Source organism: Oncorhynchus keta, unplaced genomic scaffold (assembly GCF_023373465.1).
Source record: "Oncorhynchus keta strain PuntledgeMale-10-30-2019 unplaced genomic scaffold, Oket_V2 Un_scaffold_15365_pilon_pilon, whole genome shotgun sequence".
Lineage (NCBI taxonomy): Eukaryota > Metazoa > Chordata > Actinopteri > Salmoniformes > Salmonidae > Oncorhynchus > Oncorhynchus keta.
The window spans coordinates 385851-404654 of NW_026290799.1; the positions used below are offsets into that span (position 1 = coordinate 385851).

Below are 18804 nucleotides of genomic sequence, written 5' to 3' on the forward strand. Positions count from 1 at the left end.
AAACTCCAACCAGGCTGTCGTGTGCCTTTTACTGAGCAGTGGCTTCTGTCTGGCCACTCCACCATAAAGGCCTGATTGGTGGAGTGCTGAAAAGATGGTTGTCCTTCTGGAAGGTTCTCCAATCTCCACAGAGGAACTCTGGAGCTCTGTCAGAGTGACCATCGGATTCTTGGTCACCTCCCTGACCAAAGCTATTCTCCCTAGATTGCTCAGTTTTGCCTGGTGGGCGGCCAGCTCCAGGAAGAGTCTTGATGGTTCCAAACTTCCTCCATTTAAGAATGAGGGAGGCCACTGTGTTCTTGGGGATCTTCAATGCTGCAGAAATGTTTTGGTACCCTTCCCCAGATCTGACCCATGAAAACACTAGGGCCTGTAGGCGATGTCTATGCTGTGTTGTAGGTCTCTTGAGTAAATTGGAGCTGAAAAAAACATTTTAGGCTATTCCGTTAAAACAACTGGAGCCTATGCGCACATTGTAATCAAAATTAGAATCTTAATTGGTGCATTTCAAACCTTTTGTGAGGCGCAGTCAGGAACTAGTTCTGCACAATGGCAAGTGGTGGGGTCGATTAACTGGAAATGGAGGATCCTTCGTCATCGTTTAAATCTCCAGTTTGGGGACATTTTGGCTTCCCAGTAGATTACAACGACGAGGGACAGAGAGAGTATGTCACCACGCACCTCAAAACATTTTGACACATTTACGCCGACATCACCCCAGTATTCCTACCACTGGAGCTGATTCTGACCGGGCCAAAGAAATGACAAGAGAGATAGGTATGTTTATAGTGGTGGATATGCACCATTCTCCTGGTTGAGAAGAATAGGGGGTTTCAGCACCTTGTGAAGGTGCTTGAGTCTCATTATGAAATTGCCCTCTCGCACCCTTTTCAGCAAGTAGGTAGTAACCGCTCTATATAAGCAAGCTTAAGCTGAATTGGCAAACGCACCCTGGGTTGCGCTTACTACAGATGGATGGACTTAAAGGGCTACAGAGAGCTACTTAACAGTGACAACCCATCACATTACCCCAGAGTGACAAATTAGAAGACTGGCACTACATACACGCCCCCTTTATGAGCGTCACTCAAGTGCGCATATATTTCTCTTTGTAAGTAAACATTATAGTATAGGCCTATACAATGTCTGAGCCATGTTCACATATTGATTTCACACGCATATTGCACTTTATTTTAGTGGTGTAGTTGATGAGTAATGGTGTGTTTCATTGAAGGAAACAGAAAGTGTTGTTATTCCTGATGGTGCTCTCATCAGGTATTATATCGCTCAACATCATATATAGAATCAGGAATAACAACGCTTTGTATTTTCTTAAACAAAAACTAACTACAGTAACTGTTGGATTTTAATTTTTCCCGCCGTACTGAAACCGAACCGTGACCCCAAAACCGCAATACCAACCGAACTGTGGGCTTGGTGAAATGTTACACTCCTAGGTAACACCCTGTCTGAGTGGCTGGAGAGAGTGATCAGGAGGTTCAACAAGGGGACACAGTGAAGTGACTCGGGTCAGGGTGAGGACAGAGAGAAGGTGACAGTGAAAGAGAGAGAGAGAGAGGAGACAGAGCTGCATCTCCTATTACACTGTGACAAATACTCAGACCAAAGAGAATATTTCTTTCCCAAAATTATAATTCAATAAAAAGAATTTGAAACTCTAAAAGATGAAGAAAACATCTAATATTTATTGGGTGAAAAGACAAAATGTGCAGTTTTTGGCAGCCAAATATGTGTCCTCCTGCCACAACCTGAGGAACAGCCAGTGAAAAGTGCAAAGTGATGTCGATAATATTTCCCATCTTGTTTTGTTCTGTCTTTCATACCAGGTCATGTGTCTTCTCAGTCATGTTGACACTGGTCTACTACCAGGTCATGTGTCTTCTCAGTCATGTTGACACTGGTCTACTACCAGGTCATGTGTCTTCTCAGTCATGTTGACACTGGTCTACTACCAGGTCATGTGTCTTCTCAGTCATGTTGACACTGGTCCACTACCAGGTCATGTGTCTTCTCAGTCATGTTGACACTGGTCCACTACCAGGTCATGTGTCTTCTCAGTCATGTTGACACTGGTCTACTACCAGGTCATGTGTCTTCTCAGTCATGTTGACACTGGTCTACTACCAGGTCATGTGTCTTCTCAGTCATGTTGACACTGGTCCACTACCAGGTCATGTGTCTTCTCAGTCATGTTGACACTGGTCTACTACCAGGTCATGTGTCTTCTCAGTCATGTTGACACTGGTCTACTACCAGGTCATGTGTCTTCTCAGTCATGTTGACACTGGTCCACTACCAGGTCATGTGTCTTCTCAGTCATGTTGACACTGGTCCACTACCAGGTCATGTGTCTTCTCAGTCATGTTGACATGTTGACTCAACATGACTGAGAAGACACATGACCTGGTAGTGGACCAGTGTCAACATGACTGAGAAGACACATGACCTGGTTTACCTCTCTCTTCTCCTGCCCTCCCCTCTCTTCTCCTGCCCTCCTCTCTCTTCTCCTGCCCTCCTCTCTCTTCTCCTGCCCTCCTCTCTCTTCTCCTGCCCTCCTCTCTCTACTCCTGCTCTCCTCTCTCTTCTCCTGCTCTCCTCCTCTCTCTTCTCCTGCCTCCTCTCTCTTCTCCTGCCCTCCTCTCTCTTCTCCTGCTTCTCCTGCCCTCCTCTTCTCCTGCCCTCCTCTCTCTTCTCCTGCCCTCCTCTCTCTTCTCCTGCCCTCCTCTCTCTTCTCCTGCCCTCCTCTCTCTTCTCCTGCCCTCCTCTCTCTTCTCCTGCCCTCCTCTCTCTCCTGCCCTCCTCTCTCTTCTCCTGCCCTCCTCTCTCTTCTCCTGCCCTCCTCTCTCTTCTCCTGCTCCTGCCCTCTCTCTTCTCCTGCCCTCCTCTCTCTTCTCCTGCCTTCTCCTGCCCTCCTCTTCTCTCCTGCTCCTGCCCTCCCTCTCTCTTCTCCTGCCCTCCTCTCTCTTCTCCTGCCCTCCTCTCTCTTCTCCTGCCCTCCTCTCTCTTCTCCTGCCCTCCTCTCTCTTCTCCTGCCCTCCTCTCTCTTCTCCTGCCCTCCTCTCTCTTCTCCTGCCCTCCTCTCTCTTCTCCTGCCCTCCTCTCTCTTCTCCTGCCCTCCTCTCTCTTCTCCTGCCCTCCTCTCTCTTCTCCTGCCCTCCTCTCTCTTCTCCTGCCCTCCTCTCTCTTCTCCTGCCCTCCTCTCTCTTCTCCTGCCCTCCTCTCTCTTCTCCTGCCCTCCTCTCTCTTCTCCTGCCCTCCTCTCTCTTCTCCTGCCCTCCTCTCTCTTCTCCTGCCCTCCTCTCTCTTCTCCTGCCCTCCTCTCTCTTCTCCTGCCCTCCTCTCTCTTCTCCTGCCCTCCTCTCTCTACTCCTGCCCTCCTCTCTCTACTCCTGCCCTCCTCTCTCTACTCCTGCCCTCCTCTCTCTTCTCCTGCCCTCCTCTCTCTACTCCTGCCCTCCTCTCTCTTCTCCTGCCCTCCCCCTCTCCCTCCACTTTTCTACCCTACTCAGGACTGAAGTGCCTGCCCTCTCCATCTTATCAGCTCCTATCTACAGCTCAAACATGCTCTGCCCACAATGCAACACCTGGGCACAAACACAGTAGCAGCCAAATATAAACCAGCAGCCTCGTTGTGTGTGTGTGTGTGTGTGTGTGTGTGTGTGTGTGTGTGTGTGTGTGTGTGTGTGTGTGTGTGTGTGTGTGTGTGTGTGTGTGTGTGTGTGTGTGTGTGTGTGTGTGTGTGTGTGTGTGTGTGTGTGTGTGTGTGTGTGTGTGTGTGTGTGTGAATATGTTCGCGCTAACTCATTTACTAACACTCAGTGACTATTATGAGTTGTGAAATGATGACCCCGTATGACCCTGTATGGCCCCGTATGACCCTGTATGGCCCTGTATGGCCCTGTATGGCCCCGTATGGCCCTGTATGACCCTGTATGACCCCGTATGACCCTGTATGGCCCGTATGACCCTGTATGGCCCTGTATGGCCCTGTATGGCCCCGTATGACCCTGTATGGCCCTGTATGGCCCTGTATGACCCCGTATGACCCTGTATGGCCCCGTATGACCCTGTATGGCCCCGTATGGCCCTGTATGACCCCGTATGGCCCCGTATGACCCTGTATGGCCCCGTATGGCCCTGTATGGCCCCGTATGACCCTGTATGGCCCCGTATGGCCCTGTATGACCCTGTATGGCCCCGTATGGCCCTGTATGGCCCCGTATGACCCTGTATGACCCCGTATGACCCTGTATGGCCCCGTATGACCCTGTATGGCCCCGTATGACCCTGTATGACCCCGTATGGCCCTGTATGGCCCCGTATGACCCTGTATGGCCCCGTATGACCCTGTATGACCCCGTATGGCCCTGTATGGCCCCGTATGACCCTGTATGGCCCCGTATGACCCTGTATGCCCCGTATGACCCTGTATGGCCCTGTATGGCCCTGTATGGCCCCGTATGACCCCGTATGGCCCTGTGCAAACCTGATAACCTGCATGGTCCATATTCATAAAGCCTCAGAGTAGAAGTGCTGATCTGGGATCAGGTCCTCACTGTCCATGTCATCTTTTTCAAATATGATTTAAAAGGTCAAACCGATGGTGGATCAGCAGTCCTGCTCTGAGATGCTTCATGAAAATGGCCGTGATGTGCTTTAGGTATTATATCATCACCCAATGGGATGAAAGTCACAGTCTGCAATATTTCCTGCTGTTCAATGTGATGTATGTGTATATTCAGTGAGCGTACAGTCTACTACACACGTGTTGTCTGTAAATGTGTAATAACGTTATATTCCTGAATGCTCTTATTCGAAGTGAGAGGTAAAAAACACATTTCCTAAGGAGATATAACCTAGAGTAACCTTCTATTTTCATTGAAAGTTATACTTACCAAGCAGCAGTTTTAGAACGTTTGGGATGTACATAACACGCCTCATTGTTACAATCAACCAAACAACATAGAATCAAAACACCCAGTTATTATGAGTAATCAAGGTAGAACCAAAATAGACTCCTTTCGGTGTTTACAAACATTGCCGCACACGAGGGCAATGCACACAACTTGGTTGCAGAACACGAGTGAGTTCTCATAGACCGGAAGCACAAAAAGACTATGTACATGTTGCTTATGAGCGCCTTCCACACTACTTTAGGATTATAATTGGATTGTAAGGACTTGTATGAATGTCCTGCTTATTAATATGAAGTTTGTGTCATCATCGCAAATCAACTGCATTATACTTTTTTTTTTAAATGTCAACTTCACCCAGAAAAATGACTTATTGGCCAGCTTTGCTCACCGCCTACGTCAATGAGCGTTAGCATTCTAGCTAACAACTGCTGTGTACAAGGCATTTTGCAAAGATCACAACCAAATATAATCTTAGCGAACGTTCAAACACTGTTCAAAACAACATTGGAAGTAATAACTATGGAAATATCTCCATCATGTGGAATGGGCGCAGATGGCGATGGCCGGTGTTCCTGCATCCTGCCTGACATCAGTATGTTTGTACTGAAAAGGGGGACACAGAACAAAATCAAATAAAACCTACCCTTCAGTTTCTCCATCAGGCCCTGCGTCGCCCTCTCCAACACCCGCCCGTCCTCCTGCTGGTACCGATCATCCAGAAACCCGGCGGTGGCCTCTGATAGGTGAACCTTCCCGGCGACGCCCAATTGTTCCATGAGGTTGGCCAGGTTGACGTCGTTGGACCACACGTCGAACTTGAACCGCTTCATCCCCAGGATCCCACAGAGGACCGTGCCGGTGTGGACCCCCACCCTCATGTCCACCGTCTCACACGTCTCCTGGCAGAACTGCTCAATGGCCACGATCATACCTAGTTTCACAGTAGAAGAAGAAGCAGGAGAAGACTTTACTGACCCGTTTTCCTTGTAGTGAAACTGCTCGGATCCCAATCACCCCTGAAACACAAACACACACAGGTCAGACAGAACGCAGTGAGCACACATCCAGTAACTAGTAACAGGTGCAGGGTATAATAAGCCAACTGGAGAAAGACAGATACTGTACCCACCCACACACTGCTGATTGCTCCCATAGTTTGATTGGAAAACATTTTGACCCAAAGGTCAAGAAGCCCAGCTTCAAAAGACCTTCAGACCAGCGCACTAAATGCTTATCAGAGCTATCTCAACTCATTCTAGATGTGGACAACAGATATGCCTCTTCTCCAACGCTTGAACTCTACAAAGAGAGACTGCTACACCAATCGGAATTTGACAATCTTTCCACGAAACAAACGGAACAGCATCTGTTTAAGTCGAGGCAGACATTTTATGAACACGGAGAGAAAGCTGGCAAGTTGTTATCTCACCAGCTTCGACCTGAAATCTGTGTTGCAGCCCATTTAACTTCTACCAATCCCAAAGAAATCAACAATCAATTTAAGCAATTATACTCTGCTCTTTACTCGTCAGAGGCTCTTCCTGACACATATTGTTTGCACGCTTTTCTAGACAATATGGACATCCCATGTCTCAATTCAGATGAGCAAACTAACATGGATGCCTCAATAAGTGATGATGAAGCTCCTCTGGCAATCCAGTTCATGCAGAGCAGTAAAGCATGATGGGCTTGATGGCTTCCCTATTGAATTTTATAAAGCATTCTCCTCTAAACTATCCCCTATCCTCAGCTTAATGTACAATGAAATCCTTTCTCGTCAGAAACTGCCCCTGACACTTACCCAGGCAACTATTTTGGTTTTGCTTAAGAAGGACAAGAATCCCCTGGACTGTGGCTCATTCCGCCCTTTAAGCATTTTGTGCTGCGATGATAACATTGTCACTAAGGTCCTCTCGTGCCGTTCAGAGACAGTGATGCCTAATATAATTAACTCTGACTAAACCGGATTTATCTCAGGTGGACAATCTTTCTATAATATGCGCCGGCTATGTAATGTTCTTCATGCTGCCCACTCAACTCCACAACCAGAGGTCGTCAGCTCTCTTGATGCTGAGAAGGCTTTCGACCGGGTTGAGTGGGAATATCTATTTACGGTACTAGAGAGATTTGGGTTTGTCCCGTCATTCCTTTCCTGGATGAAGAGTTTGTACTGGTCCCCCGTGGCGTCTGTTCGCACCAACAATGTTACCTCCAGCTACTTCCCTCTCCACGCGGGGGCCAGCGGGGTTGCTGTTTATCCCCTTTCCTATTTGATATGGCTACTGAGCCTCTTGCTATCGCCCTACGCGGCGAGGAGGGGATTAAGGGGCGACATAACTCACAAGGTGTCCTGATATGCAGACTATCTTCTTTTACACATCTCTAACCCTGTGGAGTCTGTACCCGATGGTGGATCAGCAGTCCTGCTCTGAGATGCTTCATTCTTTTACACATCTCTAACCCTGTGGAGTCTGTACCCGATGGTGGATCAGCAGTCCTGCTCTGAGATGCTTCATTCTTTTACACATCTCTAACCCTGTGGAGTCTGTACCCGATGGTGGATCAGCAGTCCTGCTCTGAGATGCTTCATGAAAATGGCCGTGATGTGCTTTAGGTATTATATCATCACCCAATGGGATGAAAGTCACAGTCTGCAATATTTCCTGCTGTTCAATGTGATGTATGTGTATATGCAGTGAGCATACAGTCTACTACACACGTGTTGTCTGTAAATGTGTAATAACTTGTTATATTCCTGAATGCTCTTATTCGAAGTGAGAGATAAAACACATTTCCTGAGGAGATATAATAACCTAGAATAACCTTAACTATATTAGGCATCACTGTGGAGTCTATACCCTATCTCTTGGACATGCTACAAGGTTTTGGGACATTCTCTAGTTATGAATTAAACCTAACATAAAGTGTGCTCCTCCCCATGAATCAGTTAGCAGAAGGTATTGGGTATGCCAACTTCCTATTTAAGGTGGAGCATCAGGTCTGTACTTATTTGGGGTTGAAGGTCACACGCTCATTTAAGGCTCTGTTGAAACATAACTTCTGTGCACCTCTGGAGAGAACTAAGCAGGATTTCATACCGTGGTCGTCTCTTCCCATTTCACTAGCAGGTCGCATTCATTCTGTTAAGATGACTGTACTATCTATGTTTTTGTACTTATTACAAATGATCCCCATTGTTTTGCCAAAGTCGATACTCAAACAACTAGACAGCTACAATTTAAATTCATTTGGAATAAGTCAAATCCACAAATGAGAAAGGTCTATCTAGAGAGACCTAAGGCTGCAGGTGGGTGGGGCATTCCCAATTCTTTTTACACTACTACTGGTCAGCAAATATATCTAAATGTGTTTGTTGGGTTTCTACATTTGGAAAAAAGGGACTTGGGCCATCCTGGAGTTACAGTCTAGGTCTCAATTCTCAAAATCCCTTTATCCTTAAACAAGCAAGCTGCTTCTCTCCATGATCATCTCTTCCCAGCGTCACAGAGTGACACGGCATTCCAGTTCTGGCATAGGAACAGTCTGCTGTTTTTTTGTGACCTATTTGTTGATAACACCTTTGTCTCATTTGATACTCTGAGGGTTGACCATAAGTCTTGTTCTCTTCACTGGAAGTAGGCAGAGTCAACCTCCTTTATGCAGTGGGTTAAGGAGGTGGTGTCATCTCTGCCTTTGGAGGACGGGTACACAGTCCGTGGGGCCTGACAAAAGTTTGTCTTTACCTGGTCCCCATTAAGGACTGGAGAGCCTGTCTTTTACTTTGTGTCATTTGCATATTTTGGTAAGCAGTCATGTCTGTTCTAGTGGCCATATTGTGCTGATAAGATTCAACTACCGGTAATATTATTTTCTCCATTGTTTTTATTCCTATTACTGTTTATGTTTCTGCCCTGTTTAATTTATGTTTCTATGTTATCCTTGTATGATGCCTTGGTGGGTGGGAGAGAGGGGTGGAGGGAGGGGTGGATTGGGGAATGAGGGGTTGGCGTTGTACTGTTTTTCTGTTCTCATATCTGAAAACCTATAAATAAAGTACAAAAATAAAATGACAGACATTGCACAATAAAGTTGCAGGAGCAATTAACAGAATGCTATCTACCCATCTTTATCCCATTGGATCATACCTAGTCCCATCTCGACACAGCAGTACGCGTGGTCAGGGCGTGGCTCGGGACATCCCGCCACGCAGTAGTAACAGTCTCCCAGTGTACTGATCTTCTCACAGCGCGTCAGCTCACACAGCTGGTCGAAACGGCCGAAGAGGTCATTGAGGAGCCCCACCAAGGCATGGGCGGACTTGTTGGCAGACATTTTGGTGAAGCCGACGATATCCGCAAAGAGGATAGAAACAGGCTCCATCCGCTTCATGTTGAATGGCCTGAAGATGATCTGATGATCAAATTACATCAAACTTTATTTAAAGTGTTATTAAAATTTTAACACACTTTGCAGTAAATCTATAAGCTTTTGTTCTTCTGGGTCTAGGCCGGTTACCGTAAAGAACTTTGTGACAACTGCTGATGTAAAAAGGCTTAATAAAATACATTTGATTGATTTGGATAATAAAATAAATAAAAGCAGACCACACATGAAGCAATGAAGGAGGAATAAAATAGCATAAAACAATGACTAAAAGGCTAAGCTAAACGGGTGAGTTTTTACGCATGATTTTAAAACGCCAATGGTGTTTTAAAATCAACCACTGCTCCTCTTACCTGGCCTCTGGGGATCGAAGTCTTCTTCCTCTTAAGATGACTATGATGATGGGGATGGTTCTTAGGGCTCGCCGCGATCGAAGAAGCACCCCAGGACCTCCGACCGTGGACACAGCCGAACAAGCCCCGGCAGAGTATCTCTTCCCTGCGTTCCCCTCCATCTCCTCGTCCCCCTGCTTCATCAGTTCATCGGCGACCCTCCTCGGCATGACAGAGTGGATCATGCGTTCCTTCAACGCTTTCTCCACCTGGAACGTATTCACAAAGACAGGTAACAACTGGTTTCCTTCTCCACCTGGAACGTATTCACAAAGACAGGTAACAACTGGTTTCCTTCTCCACCTGGAACGTATTCACAAAGACAGGTAACAACTGGTTTCCTTCTCTACCTGGAACGTATTCACAAAGACAGGTAACAACTGGTTTCCTTCTCCACCTGGAACGTATTCACAAAGACAGGTAACAACTGGTTTCCTTCTCCACCTGGAACGTATTCACAAAGACAGGTAACAACTGGTTTCCTTCTCCACCTGGAACGTATTCACAAAGACAGGTAACAACTGGTTTCCTTCTCCACCTGGAACGTATTCACAAAGACAGGTAACAACTGGTTTCCTTCTCCACCTGGAACGTATTCACAAAGACAGGTAACAACTGGTTTCCTTCTCTACCTGGAACGTATTCACAAAGACAGGTAACAACTAGTTTCCTTCTCTACCTGGAACGTATTCACAAAGACAGGTAACAACTGGTTTCCTTCTCCACCTGGAACGTATTCACAAAGACAGGTAACAACTGGTTTCCTTCCCCACCTGGAACGTATTCACAAAGACAGGTAACAACTGGTTTCGAGAACATCAAGAATGTAACCATTTGTGATCTATTTCATGTTATTTGATTGTTTGATGAACATGATGATGAAATGAAATCATCTATCTGTCTCTCGATGATCAAATGTGTCAATGTTTTGATTGACATATAAATAATAATTACCTCCAGGTCCTTGCCGTGCATGATGGCCTGGCCCACCTTGAGGAAGGTGGAGCGGGATCGCACTTCGGACATGATGAAGAGGTGGATGCCGATGGCGTGGGCACACAGGTGGAGGAGGGCCTTAGCCGGGCACAGCCAGCGGAGGGTGTCCCATTCCAAGCTAGAAGAACCAAGACCTCCAGGACTAGATCCAGAACCTAGGGACCCTTCTGCACCTCCAACCCCAGCCTCGCCCCACCTATTCCCCCCATAATTTCCTCCACTGCCATCTCTCCCCTGGAGCAGGGGCAGCCACTCTAAGGCTTCAAATAGTACTGAATACAGGAGCCCCAGTAAAACTGAAGCATATAGCCTCACATGGAGAACACTGTAGAGTAGTAGCAGGACCTCCATACACAGAGAGAAGGTGCCCACTGGGGAGATGCAGGGAGCCCGAGTAGGGCCCACTCCACCTGGGGTGCGAGGGAATGTCCGGTTGCCATCCCTGGTTCTCTCCAGGTAGACAAAGCCTCCTGTCTGGATCTGAGGAGCCAGAGTGATGGCGAATGTGGTCACAATGAGGAGCAGCGAGGCCTGGTTGTACAGGTGAGCATAGGGCCTTGTCAAGGTAAAGAGGAAGAGGATGAGCAGGAAAAGGAGGAAGGAGGCGGTCGGGGCGAGGAAGGTCGCTGGGTCACAGCGGTCGTGGTTGACCCCGAAATACACGCCCCAAAGGAGCGAGGCAGAGGCCATGTATGACAGAACATAGCGGAAGCGGCGTTGAGTCTGCGGGAAGCACCTCTCGCGGCACGCCTCTTCGAGTATCGGCGAATCAAACTTGGGGTCCCACCACTGGGCAGCGGACCTCTCAAACAACTGGGGCAGAGTCTTCTGCTGGCTGTGTAACTTATTCATAACAGCCCTCCGAACTCCCGACTCCCCTGAACTACAGCTGGAGGAGATGCTGTATTTGGTGCAGGGTTTGGAGGGATCTCCTTTGGCGGTAGTGGTAGACCCACCTACTCCACTCCCTCCTCCTCTGGTATTGCTGTCCCTTGTCGTTGGGGTTGGGGGAGAGTCATGATATTGTCGATGCTGTGGCGACGGCGCGTGCTGTGTGTGCTTAGTGTTGTCTATAATCCGCACAGTCACGGCGCCGTCACTGCTTGAGGCGCAGCTAACCTCCGTGGCATGTGGGAGAAGCTGCTGCTGCCGGTGTTGCAGCGGCTGCAAGGCCATTATGATGGCTGGAGTGACGTGAAGGGGGAAATACTAATATCTGATCAATGATGGCGGACGGTGCGCGGGCAATGAGGTAACAGTACTAAGTGAAACATCTGGCAGAGGAAGACTAGACAGGAGAGTGAGCAAAAAAGAGAGGCAAGAAAGGTGATGGTTGTAATCACGACTTGATATATCGTGTGTACAGAAAATACGTATTTCTACTAGGCTACGCACGAATGTAGCCAACTAGGCCTACTCACTCATATAAAAAGGACCGTTCCAGGCTCTTGAGTAGTTCATTATCCCGACCTCTGTATTACGTCAGCACTCACATTCCATTAATTCGTCCCTTGCCTTTGGAAGCCCTCGCTGTCCACTTTGTACTCGTGTGCTGCTCTGCTCGCTCTCATCTGGCAGTTGAAATAATTGAAAGTCCTTTCGTCTTTCCTCTCCCCTTCTTTATACATCCTTCCCCGATATTACGTTGTTTATCACATTACGATTTTTATCAGGTTTAAAAAGCCAATCTGGGATCAGTTGTTCAAATATTCACTTTTTATTCCACACCACGCGCAGTGTTTTGACAGCCGCCAGTGACAGCTCGAGCCTCGCTCTCAAGAAGTCCTCACGTGTCTTCTTCACTGATGATCAAAATAATGTCCCCATGTTATTATTACATTTTAATACACACACAATCCGAAAAGAGAACATTATTTATATAATGTTTCCAAGTCCAAAACGACCCATATTGTGTGTGTCTTGTTTAGGAGTTGTAGGCTATACACAGTAGATTGTTGTCCCACTCATTCCAATAACAAGCTACACATGGCTAGAACATTGCGACAAAGTTACAGCTTCTGTCCCTTCTTATCTTATCGGAGCACCCGCTCCAAAACAAGTCACTTTAAAGTTCCTTTCCCTTGGAAAAAAAACAAGCGTTATCCTCTTTCCGTTTTAGTTATATGAGTCAACAGTTGAAAATAATAGGCTAACATTCATAGCATAAACTCGTATAGCATGTCCTCCTTTCCCTTTCGGACTATTTCAAAGCCCTAGTGTGGGTGAATTCTTTCGTGTTATACTAGCCAAGCTGAAGAGTTAGGCTTTGGCTGTCGGGTCGGGTAGGTGGGTGGGTCGGTTGGTTCACGACCACCCAAAACCAGCAGCCAGGCAGGCAGCGTCCGTTTAGCGGTCTAGCTGTCCCCCCATACCCAGTCTGTAGTTCTTCCACAGCCGGGCCTATTCCCAAGCTCCAGCCCCGTCCTTTCCTGACCTCCCTCTACGGATCTCTACATCGGTAATATCCCCACTTCCAAGACGACAGGGACTGTACAGATACAGTGATTATGAGACATTGAAAAGCGATTTTAAATCGAGAGATAACTACCCAAAATATGACAGCTGAGCTGATATAAGCCAACTCCTTTTACAAGGCTGGAGTCTTGAACAAACTTGTTGGTAAGAGTTGGCAAAACAGAAAGCTATGAGAAACACCCACCCTTGTATGAATAGTCTATTAAATATATAGAACGAAATACAAAACTTTCAACTTATGTCTACTAAATATTCCTATCGAATATTCACATTTTCCATAGGATAGGCCTATCCAATGAACAGGACAGGCTTTTAAAAACAAAAACTGCAGTTTAAAATTGAAGCAAAAACGTATCCAGAAACGTCACTACTGTGCTCCCTTCTGTATCCAAAGCCTAGAAACTTTTTCCCAGGCCGTGGTTCCTTCGTCATAGGCTACACAAGTAGCCAGGACTGTAAACGCGTGGAGTAGTGAATAACTATGGAGTGCATGGAGAGATTCTGTGAATTTCCTCCTCTTTGCTTTCCCCAAAGGAATACCGAATTCCCATGAGGAAGAAACAATATATCCTTGATCCTGCTTCCCTTTATTCAATTACCAACGAATAAGACATAGTTCGCGAAATGTGCTGGCTGTCTGTTCCATAAATTCCTCAAGTCTGGATAGCTCGAGATTATGCTGCCTGCATGCATGTGCCCAGAAGAAGCATAGCCCGAGAGAGTCCACTCCTTGTTGCGTTCGCGTCCTCTTCCGTTCGAAAGGTTCGGTGACGGTTAAGGTTACCTCCCTATTGCCCGGGTCCGGGTAGGCTAATAAAAACACGTTTTTATGTGTTTCCCCGATTTATCCAGGGGAAGACAAGGCAGCTCCCGTCACTCCCACCATCTTCCTTGTACCCAGACGGAAATTCTCCGCCAGCTGAGGCGGCGGTGCGGTGGAGAAGGGTGGGTGTCCAAAGCGGAGCGACTCGGTGGTATGAGCATCGAGCTTCAGTAGCTCCGGTCTGAAAATACAGCAGAGGGGGGTATGGTGGCTGATGATGGGAGCGCGCACGCAGAAATGTATTGTGTGGCTATGGACGAGCACGTATTGAATGAGAGTGAGAGTATAACTATTTCAGATTGTAAAACATTTAAATAGGTAGACTAGAAGTCCAAAGTAATAGGCCTATTTTACGCATTGTACGCATAGGCAGTTTTCTTTCCAAATGACATCACCCACCGCATGACACAAACAGACCAGCACGTTAGGTGTACAGATACCAATATATTTCAGTGTTTTTACATTACATTCCTGTTCATTGTTACACAGCTGTTACACATAGACCTATGCCCACGCTAACAGGGTTGTGCCCATAATTCCAACAGTCAGTGATATCATTGATTGAAGGTGCATAAAAAAGACCTACCCTAATCTAGTAGATAAGGTATGCACACCTATAATTGCCCTGAAGAGAACACTGATCTAGTTTCTATATTCACAGACAGATCTTTGTGTGACACGTCTACTTTGAAGGAAGTATAATATCTACTCTTTGAGTCCAATAAAAATGGCTAGCCTCTTCCGCTAGATGAAAGTTGCCAAACACACACACACACACACACACACACACACACACACACACACACACACACACACACACACACACACACACACACACACACACACACACACACACACACACACACACAGTTATGCGCAGCTAACCTTTTGGGGACATACAATTCAGTCCCATTCAAAATCCAATTTTCCTTAACCCCTAACCGTAACCCCAACCTTAACCCAAAAACCTAACCTTAATCGTAAACCTAACCCTAACCTTAAAACTAACCCTAGCTCCGAACCCTAAACATATTTCTAACCCTACCCCTAATTCTAACCTAAACCCTAAACCCCCTAGATATAGCATTTGACCTTGTGGGGACCAACAAAATCAAATGAAACTTTATTTGTCACACGCGTCTAATAGAACAGTGTAGACCTTACCGTGAAATGCTTACTGACAAGCCCTTAACCAACAGTGTAGACCTTACCGTGAAATGCTTACTTACAAGCCCTTAACCAACAGTGTAGACCTTACCGTGAAATGCTTACTTACAAGCCCTTAACCAACAGTGTAGACCTTACCGTGAAATGCTTACTGACAAGCCCTTAACCAACAGTGTAGACCTTACCGTGAAATGCTTACTGACAAGCCCTTAACCAACAGTGTAGACCTTACCGTGAAATGCTTACTGACAAGCCCTTAACCAACAGTGTAGACCTTACCGTGAAATGCTTACTGACAAGCCCTTAACCAACAGGTGTTGTACCTTACCGTGAAATGCTTACTGACAAGCCCTTAACCAAGCCCTTAACCAACAGGTGTTGACCTTACCGTGAAATGCTTACTGACAAGCCCTTAACCAACAGGTGTTGTACCTTACCGTGAAATGCTTACTGACAAGCCCTTAACCAACAGGTGTTGACCTTACCGTGAAATGCTTACTTACAAGCCCTTAACCAACAGGTGTTGTACCTTACCGTGAAATGCTTACTGACAAGCCCTTAACCAACAGGTGTTGTACCTTACCGTGAAATGCTTACTGACAAGCCCTTAACCAACAGGTGTTGTACCTTACCGTGAAATGCTTACTGACAAGCCCTTAACCAACAGGTGTTGTACCTTACCGTGAAATGCTTACTGACAAGCCCTTAACCAACAGGTGTTGTACCTTACCGTGAAATGCTTACTGACAAGCCCTTAACCAACAGGTGTTGTACCTTACCGTGAAATGCTTACTGACAAGCCCTTAACCAACATGTGTTGTACCTTACCGTGAAATGCTTACTGACAAGCCCTTAACCAACAGTGTAGACCTTACCGTGAAATGCTTACTTACAAGCCCTTAACCAACAGTGTAGACCTTACCGTGAAATGCTTACTTACAAGCCCTTAACCAACAGTGTAGACCTTACCGTGAAATGCTTACTTACAAGCCCTTAACCAACAGTGTAGACCTTACCGTGAAATGCTTACTTACAAGCCCTTAACCAACAGTGTAGACCTTACTGTGAAATGCCTACTGACAAGCCCTTAACCAACAGTGTAGACCTTACCGTGAAATGCTTACTGACAAGCCCTTAACCAACAGTGTAGACCTTACCGTGAAATGCTTACTGACAAGCCCTTAACCAACAGTGTAGACCTTACCGTGAAATGCTTACTGACAACCCTTAACAAGCCCTTAACCAACAGTGTAGACCTTACCGTGAAATGCTTACTGACAAGCCCTTAACCAACAGTGTAGACCTTACCGTGAAATGCTTTACAAGCCCTTAACCAAGCCCCGTGAAATTAACCTTAACCAACAGTGTAGACCTTACCGTGAAATGCTTTTACAAGCCCTTAACCAACAGTGTAGACCAACGTGAAATGTTACTTACAAGCCCTTAACCAACAGTGTAACCGTGAAATGCTTACTGACAAGCCCTTAACCAACAGGTGTAGACCTTACCGTGAAATGCTTACTGACAAGCCCTTAACCAACAGTGTAGACCTTACCGTGAAATGCTTACTGACAAGCCCTTAACCAACAGTGTAGACCTTACCGTGAAATGCTTACTGACAAGCCCTTAACCAACAGTGTAGACCTTACCGTGAAATGCTTACTTACAAGCCCTTAACCAACAGTGTAGACCTTACCGTGAAATGCTTACTTTACAAGCCCTTAACCAACAGTGTAGACCTTACCGTGAAATGCTTACTTACAAGCCCTTAACCAACAGTGTAGACCTTACCGTGAAATGCTTACTGACAAGCCCTTAACCAACAGTGTAGACCTTACCGTGAAATGCTTACTTACAAGCCCTTAACCAACAGTGTAGTACCTTACCGTGAAATGCTTACTGACAAGCCCTTAACCAACAGGTGTAGTACCTTACCGTGAAATGCTTACTTACAAGCCCTTAACCAACAGGTGTTGTACCTTACCGTGAAATGCTTACTGACAAGCCCTTAACCAACAGGTGTAGTACCTTACCGTGAAATGCTTACTTACAAGCCCTTAACCAACAGGTGTAGACCTTACCGTGAAATGCTTACTGACAAGCCCTTAACCAACAGGTGTAGACCTTACCGTGAAATGCTTACTGACAAGCCCTTAACCAACAGTGTAGACCTTACCGTGAAATGCTTACTTACAAGCCCTTAACCAACAGTGTAGACCTTACCGTGAAATGCTTACTTACAAGCCCTTAACCAACAGTGTAGACCTTACCGTGAAATGCTTACTTACAAGCCCTTAACCAACAGTGTAGACCTACCGTGAAATGCTTACTTACAAGCCCTTAACCAACAGTGTAGACCTTACCGTGAAATGCTTTACTTACAAGCCCTTAACCAACAGTGTAGACCTTACCGTGAAATGCTTACTTACAAGCCCTTAACCAACAGTGTAGACCTTACCGTGAAATGCTTACTTACAAGCCCTTAACCAACAGTGTAGACCTTACCGTGAAATGCTTACTGACAAGCCCTTAACCAACAGTGCAGTTCAAGAAGAGTTAAGAAAATATTGACCAAATTAACTAAAGTAAAAAGTAATAAAAAGTAACACAATAACGAGGCTTTATACAGGGGGCACCGAGTCAGTGTGCGGGGGTACATGTTTGAGGTCATTTGTACATATAGGTAGGGGTGAAGTGACTATGCATAGATAATAAACAGCGAGTAGCAGCAGTGTACAGAACAAATAAAGGACTGGGGGGTCAATATAATAGTCCGGTGGCCATTTGATTAATTTTTCAGCAGTCTATGGCTTGGGGGTAGAAGCTGTTAAGGAGCCTAGACTTGGCGCTTCGGTACCACTTGTCGTGCGGTAGCAGAGAAAGCAGTCTATGACTTGAGTGACTGGAGTCTCTGACAATTTGATGAGCTTTCCTCTGACACAGCCTATTATATAGGTCCTGGATGGCAGGAAGCTTGGCCCCAGTGATGTACTGGGCCATACGCACTACACTCTGAAAGCGCCTTACGGTCAGATGCAGAGCATTTGCCATACCAGGCGGTGATGCAACCGGTCAAGATGCTCTCGGTGGTGCAGCTGTAGAACTTTTTGAGGATATGGGGACTCATGCCAAATCTTTACAGTCTGTTGAGGGGGAAAATGTTTTGTTGTGCCCTCTTCACGACTGTCTTGGTGTGTTTGGACATGATAGTTTGTTGGTGTTGTGGACACCAAGGAACTTGAAACTCTCGACCCGATCCACTACAGTCCCATTGATGTTAATGGGGGCCTGTTCAGCCCGCCTTTTCCTGTAGTCCACGATCATGTCCCCAGTTGGTCAAGTTTTTGTTTGTTTACTATTCTTGTGGGGACTTCTGGTCCCCACAAGTATAGTTAAACACGTCCACACGCACACACACTCCTACACATTCTCTCCCTATTGTACCCCTGTTTATATAGCATAACCTGGAGTAGCTTAGACTGCATGTTTGTAGACGGTGAAATCTGAGTTAGCGACAGTAATGTCATGTATAGTAAGTAACCTCTGACACAGAATAATTAGAAGACCCGAGTTACAACCCCAGGTCGTTGCACATACACATGACAGTGTGTACTCACTAGGAATGCAATAT

At 46.3% G+C, this 18804-nt stretch overlaps 1 protein-coding gene and 1 long non-coding RNA gene across 3 annotated transcripts in view; both read right to left on the reverse strand.

The window, feature by feature from the left end:
• Positions 1–14208, reverse strand: part of adcy9 (adenylate cyclase 9) — a 79306-nt gene extending 65098 nt beyond the window's left edge. The window contains exons 1-5 of the mRNA XM_052514212.1: positions 10667–14208; positions 9787–9921; positions 9674–9703; positions 9083–9347; positions 5581–5868 (exon numbers count right to left, since the gene is read on the reverse strand). Coding sequence (XP_052370172.1) covers positions 5581–5868; positions 9083–9347; positions 9674–9703; positions 9787–9921; positions 10667–11884 — 1936 coding nt within the window. The 5' untranslated portion in view covers positions 11885–14208. The remainder of the gene's footprint in view (positions 1–5580; positions 5869–9082; positions 9348–9673; positions 9704–9786; positions 9922–10666) is intronic.
• A 905-nt stretch (positions 14209–15113) lies between these two features.
• On the reverse strand, positions 15114–17804 carry LOC127927578 (uncharacterized). Of its 2 annotated transcripts, none has more exons than XR_008128055.1 (3): positions 17580–17804; positions 16044–16231; positions 15114–15306 (listed from the first exon to the last, which is right to left on the reverse strand). It is a non-coding gene; the product is annotated as an uncharacterized LOC127927578 (long non-coding RNA). The 2 variants fall into 2 exon arrangements; XR_008128054.1 differs by lacking the exon at positions 17580–17804 and adding an exon at positions 16913–17010.
• Between the last annotated feature and the right edge of the window lie 1000 nt (positions 17805–18804).